Source organism: Paroedura picta, chromosome 17, assembly GCF_049243985.1.
Source record: "Paroedura picta isolate Pp20150507F chromosome 17, Ppicta_v3.0, whole genome shotgun sequence".
Taxonomy (NCBI): domain Eukaryota; kingdom Metazoa; phylum Chordata; class Lepidosauria; order Squamata; family Gekkonidae; genus Paroedura; species Paroedura picta.
Genome location: NC_135385.1, coordinates 12,699,444 through 12,705,749, shown reverse-complemented (window position 1 = coordinate 12,705,749; position 6,306 = coordinate 12,699,444). Strand labels below are relative to the sequence as shown.

At 56.1% G+C, this 6,306-nt stretch overlaps 1 protein-coding gene across 1 annotated transcript in view; it reads left to right on the top strand.

Moving 5' to 3' along the window:
• The first annotated feature begins 2,252 nt into the window (after positions 1–2,252).
• The window catches only part of LOC143827504 (uncharacterized), a 10,013-nt gene continuing 5,959 nt past the window's right edge, over positions 2,253–6,306 (top strand). The window contains exons 1-4 of the mRNA XM_077317098.1: positions 2,253–2,335; positions 2,459–2,770; positions 3,767–3,915; positions 4,712–4,822. Of these exons, the coding sequence (XP_077173213.1) occupies positions 2,253–2,335; positions 2,459–2,770; positions 3,767–3,915; positions 4,712–4,822 (655 nt within the window). The remainder of the gene's footprint in view (positions 2,336–2,458; positions 2,771–3,766; positions 3,916–4,711; positions 4,823–6,306) is intronic.

The following is a 6,306-nucleotide window of genomic DNA, read 5'->3' as shown; positions in this document are numbered from 1 at the left end:
CACCTTAGCAAAATTAGGGATGAATGTCCTGTAAAAGTTTGCGAATCCCAGGAAACTTTGTAATTGCCGCCGAGTGCGGGGCGGTTCCCAGGACAGCAAATCACGCACTTTGCCCGGGTCCATCTCAATTCCCGTCTGGGACACCCGGAAGCCCAAGAATTCCACCGAGTCTCGGTGAAACTCACACTTGGAGAGTTTAGCAAACAATTTGTGCTTCCGCAGCCGCCGGAGCACTTCGCGGACCAATTTTGCATGCTCCCCCACATCCTCCGAGTACACCAAAATATCATCAATGTACACCAACACCCCTTGATACAATAAATCATGCATAATCTCATTAATCATGTTCATGAACACGCCCGGGGCGCCGGCAAGGCCGAACGGCATGACGGTGTACTCAAATTGGCCCAAGGGGGTGTTAAAGGCAGTCAAGTATTCATGCCCCTTCTTTATCCGAACCCGGTAGTAGGCTTCCCTTAAGTCCAGTTTTGTAAAGACTCGTGCCCTCCCCAAATGTCCCAGCAAGTCCTTAATCAAAGGTAAGGGATAGGCATTACAGGTGGAGACCGCATTCAGCCCCCTGTAGTCTGTGCAGAGGCGCAGAGACCCGTCCTTCTTTTTCACAAAGAGGACCGGAGCCACCAAAGGCGAAGTAGCCGGCCTGATAAATCCCCGGGCTAGGTTTTTGTCCAGGAACTCTCTAAGTTCTTTCATCTCTCTTGGACTCATCGAATATAGTTTGGCTTTAGGGAGGGGCTCCCCCTTCTTTAATTCGATAGCACAGTCCGTTTTTCGGTGGGGAGGGAGTTGATCGCATTCTGCCTCAGCGAACACATCTGCAAAGTCTCGGTACTCCCGGGGGATGGTTCCCCCCCCCACGGGAGAGAGCGCGGCCACAACCTGGCTAGGCTGGGGCCGCACATGCCGTTTGCATCGGGGCGAGGAAAATTTCACAGTTCCCTTTTTCCACTTCACTGCGGGATCGTGCTCCCTCAACCAATCCAGCCCTAGGACACATGGGAATGCGGAGTGGGGCGCAACCAAGGGTTGAATTTGCTCCCAATGTTTTTCTACATCCAAGTCCATAGGGAGCGTTTTGACCGTGGCCTCCCCCCCCGGGGCGCACTTCCCATCCAGTTGGGTAATGGGTAGTGGTTCCTCCAAAGGCACTTTTCCCACCCCCAAAGTCTCGGCCAGATCTGGGCTTACCAAAGTCTGTGTGCACCCAGAGTCCACTATGCAATGAACCCCCACGCTGCGCCCCGACTCGGGCTCCGTGAGGGTCGCCGGCAAAAGAATCAGGGGGGAGGCACTCACCACTCGTTTGCCCCTACCGGAGGCCTGCTGGCGGGGCGTCTTTACAGCAGACCATCTTCGTTTCCCGACTGCTCCCCAGATTGCTCGCCATCATCCTGGCCGCTGCTGTCTTCCGATTCCTCCACCACTGAGGCGGCTCCCACTGGTACCAGGAGAGACTTGGCGCTCTTCTTCGGAGCCGGTTTCTTGGTAGAAGCTGCCTTGGCGGGGGTCCCTCCTGCAGGCTTGGCACTGGGCACCCCCTTGGCGGGGCACTGCGCGAGGAAATGGCCAGCTTGACCACAGCCCAAACACAGTCCCTTTTCTATGCGCCGGATGCGCTCGCTCGGTTCCAACTTCGCGCGGGGCTTGACTTTCTTTGGAGTAGACGTCTTCGTCCCCGTCTTGTTGATGGCTCCCTGGAATGCGGCTGCCCTCTCCAGGCGGCTTTCCATTTCTCCCGCCAGCTGGACCCATCCGGCAACCGTGAGCGGGTCCTCCAGGAGGAGACACTTGCTGGACAACTCTCCAGAAAGGCCCCCTATGAACGCGTGCACACGCTGGGGCTCGGTCCAATCCGGAACAGCCGAGGACAGCTCTTTGAACTCCCTGGTGTACTCGACCACGGACATCTTCCCTTGCTTCAGGGCTTTGAGCTTCTTCTCCGCGGTTTCCTTCTCAAATGGCTCTACGTACATGGAGCGCATGGTTCTCAGGAAATGGTCGTAGTTACGAACGGCTCTGGGGTTGTAGCGATAGAGATTCAGGAACCATTTTGACGCCTTCCCTTCCAGGGATTCCCCCACGAACCGAATGCGCTCCGCATCGTCATTAAAGGTGAAACCCATGTCCATCATGTAGGCTTGCAATTGCACCAGGAACGCCGGGAAAGTTGCCGGATCGCCCGAAAACTTGGCTTTAAATTTGTAGGTGCTCCTCATCTCCACCCCACGGAGATGGGGGGGCAGGCGTCCCGGGCCCCAGTTCACCGGGACCATGGCTCCTCGCCCCACGCCCCGGCCAATCCCCGCCGCTGCGCGTGCCGCCGCCGCTGCTCGCTCCGCCAACGCCGCTCGCGCCGCCGCTGCCGCCGCCGCCTGCTCTGCCGCCGCCGCCGCCGCCTCCGCTTCGGCCCGCTCGGCATCCACCTCCGCTCCTTCAGCTCCACCGGCGCCTCCCGCTGCTCCGGCACCACCCACGGCTCCGGCCCCGCCGAGGTCCGCTCCCTCTTCCCTCTGGCGTCGCGCTGCCGCCCTTGCCTCCGCCAGGGCGAGGGCTTCGGCCTCCGCTGCTGCCTGCATCGCCGCCTCTTCGCGTTCCCGCAGGGTGGGGAGTCCTTGTGTCGACCTCCCACCGACTTCTCGAGCGTCCCCTTGCAGCTCTCACAGCAGACGCCGCGCTTCGCGCTGTTCCTCCGGGTCCAACCGGCCCGAGACGTCCTGCAGCCAATTGGTCACCTTCTCCAACTTCTGCTGTAGGTCCCGCATACCTCCGACGGGTTCCGACCCGTAGCTGGGCATTCCCAGTTGATCCGGCCACTGCTCATCCCCCGTCAGGTGGTCGTACTTCGACAGCCTCCTGCGTTCGGTGATGTGCTTTTCCAAGAATTCAGCATGCCCCGGAGTCACCTCCGTAAGGGCTCGGAGCATGCCCGAGCTGTAGGGGCCCGCTCCCGCCCCATCGCTCTGGGAGAGGTCCCAGTCCAGGCCCTCTCCTGGTTCCGAAAAAAGGTTTCCTTCACCCTGCATGTTGGCAGGTGAAAGGAGTTGTGAGATTTGACTTAATGTCAAGCTTGAAGAGAACTCACAACAGGCTTCTTAATTAAAGAAAGCTTTATTGGAAATTACTACAAGGCATAGGACTGAAAAGTCAAATCTGACCAGAGTACAGATTTGCCTCAGCTTATCAATACATTTCTCCCTCCCAAAACTTGACAGTTCCCAAGGGAGGGGGGCAAGAGAGAAACCAAATGTATAAAGAAAACAAGCATATATTCACATAACCTTGGGGAGGTGACAACAACCCAGGCTCTGCCGAGAGGCTTCAAACAAGAGATAAGGTTATCACAACAAGTTGTTAGAACTAGCAAGAATACATGGCCTGGGACTTCCAGGCGCCTAGCAATATAAAGCCATATAACTGACATGGAGGAACTCAAGCTAATTTATGACAGGAATTCTACAATCCTGACATCTAGAAACGTAACAGAAAGAGTGGTGCCACTGCCCAAGGGCTTGGGAAGAGGCAGGGCACCCGTGCAGCTCATTAAAAACCGGTTTCCAGGTAAGTCTTCCACACCTGCCTTGCTTTTCGAGCACAACATTGTCCGTTCCACTCTCTGTTGTAGGCCAATGAGCTTTAGATGTGCCCATTTCCCGGGGCTTCTGGGCTGCAGTCCATTGCTTCCCCCCCTCACTGTGGTGCTGTGTTCTTTCTCCTTCCCTGAGCTCTGGATAACACGCGAAAGCAGCTCTCTGGGCTGGGCTTCCCGTCCTTCCCCCGGTGAAAACTTCTTTCTTCCTCCCCTTGCTACAGCTTCTTCCGATCCCTACGGAAGCATGGATGTCCAAGGAACCGTCAAGGAGGACTACCAGCTGGGCACAAATGGAGGGTACTTCTGTAAGTGTAGCTTGCTGGTTTTGGGTCGTTGTCATGGGAGGGGGGTGGACCGGTGTGTTCAGACTTCTGGGCGTTGCCGTGACAGTCTGTGGCTTTCTCGAGGCTGGAGGTGACATCTCGCATTGGCGCGCGCATGCATCCCACCCCCGTCCTCACTCCTCCTGCCGCAGAGAATCGGCCCTTTGCAAATTCAAATAAATTAGTCTGCGCTTGTTATACACCTAGCCCAGTTTCCAGAGAGTGCAATGACCTATAAATCAGTCTGCTGAAGTTTTCGGTTTATCGCACAACACAGGGCCAGGGAGGGCCACAGTGTGTCTTGCCTGTGGTACAGTCCAGCACAGACTCCATCTCAGCCTTGCCCCACCGCCCCTCTGAGTTGCTGAGTGCTCCCTGGCTTGGTTGACAAGTGGCGAAGCCCCCCTCTCCTCCCACAGTAGGGAGACTGCTTCTGTAGCGCCCCAGTGAGGGGCTTCTTCCAAACTTTTAGCCCTGACCTGGCTCTCGGAAGCTAAGCAGGGCGGACCCTGCCTAATCTTTGTGATGAGCGATCTCCAAGGACTTGGGTGCTGGTTTCTCCAATGGCAAGCATCCCTTGTCTACCAGGCAAGCCTGGGCCCCCTGGCTGCAGTCAATAGATAACTATCCAGACTTTTAGTGGTGTTGTACCCCCGCCGACCTCACATGCTCATGGCCGCCACCTTTCTCCGGGACGTGCTCGCAGTGCGTCTCTATCTGTTGCGGATCCGTGGCAATGAACTGTCTTGTATTAACGGATTGTTACCGTAACCAACAGGTGATGACTGTAAGGGGAAGAAACAGCTTGAGGTGCACACAGCAGCCAACATGCGCTCCTCACGGTCTAAAGGGGTCGCAAGGACCATTTGGCACATCTTTTCGTACACAGGTTGACATGTCCTCTCTCTCTCTCTCTCTCTCTTCTTTTGTGTGTGCGTTTTGATTTCTCTGATTTCCTGCACAAACCTCTCCCTCGTTGATCGCTCATATTTCCGGTTTTGCTTCCCAAGCTTCCTTGCAAAGGAGGTCAGGCTGAAATCGTCTCAGGACGTAGCACCTCTGCCCCCCCCCCCATCATTTGGCATCATTGCACATGGCACGCAAGGGTCCTCCAGGAGAGGCCATGGCTCAGTGGAAGAGCCTCGCAGAAGGTTACAAGCAGGGGTGCGCGCTTCGGCTCGGTTCGGCCAGCTTGCCGATCACCAAAGCCCAAGGCAGCCAGCAGCGCAGAGAGGAGGGGGGGTGGCGCACCAGATTGGTGTCCTGCGTGCCGCTTGAGGCTTCGGCGATCGCCAAGGTGGCCGAACCGAGCCGAAGCACACACCCCTACTTCCAAATTCGATCCCCGGTCTCTCCAGTTTGAAAGGATCATAGAGGAGAGGATGTGGAAGACCCCTGGCCGAATCCGTGGAAAACTGTGGCCAACACGAGTATCAATCAATCAAACTTTGTTGCAGTCGTTCCGACCAAGTTGTGTGAAGTTAATACAGAAAAGAGCAAAAGAATGTGGTCTTTTAATATAACACAATTTGAAACTGACCATAAAACAGAACTTAAAATGATGCTGATCCGAGCAGAGCCTCCCGACCTTGTTGGCCTGACGGTTTGACTCAGCGGGAGGCACCTTCCCTAGTGTTTGTGCCTGTTCAGATGACAGCAGCTGGAGCAAAATGTGATTCACACAAATAGAGTCTTCCCGGGAAGCGTAGAACCGGCCCCTGCCATGGCTACAGTAGATCTACATCCGCCCCTCCGGTTTTCGGGAAGAGGCCAGAGGATTCTTTGTTGGCAGGGAGAGATGACAGTGAAGTGATGAAGATGGAGATCCGTTGCCAGGCAACGCCCCCCAAGCCGTTCGGGACCGGGCCGGCGAGGGCTCTCCGGTGATCTGAACGGGGGAAGCGCTTTAGGAATGGGCTGGGCTTGTCGGGGTGTCAAAGCTGCCGTGTTCCTGCATTTCCTGCAGAAAAGGCTTTCCCTCAGGGGCACTCGCAGCACAGAGATGAAAAGCTGTGATTTAAGATTCCTTGGCCATTGAGGGGCCCATGGCATCCCTCTCCCCACCCGTGTGATTTTCCAGTTAGGAAAACAAAAAGGCAGAGCATAGGTTGGATGGTCTTGGATGGTTCTCATCAGATCTCCAGCTAAGCAGGGTCGGCCATTGTGATTGGGACAGGAGGTGGCCAAGGTAGTCCTGGGTGCTACCAGAGGGGACGGACATGCATTGGGGGTTTAGAAATTGGCAAGGATGCTCCCTTGAGGGCTGGGGTCATGCCTACAGCACTCTGCTGTGTATTCACTGGGTAGAAGCAGAGACACACCGTCAGCCGAAGAGGCGTAGGCGGAAAGAAGCAGTTTTGAAGCTGGTGAGGG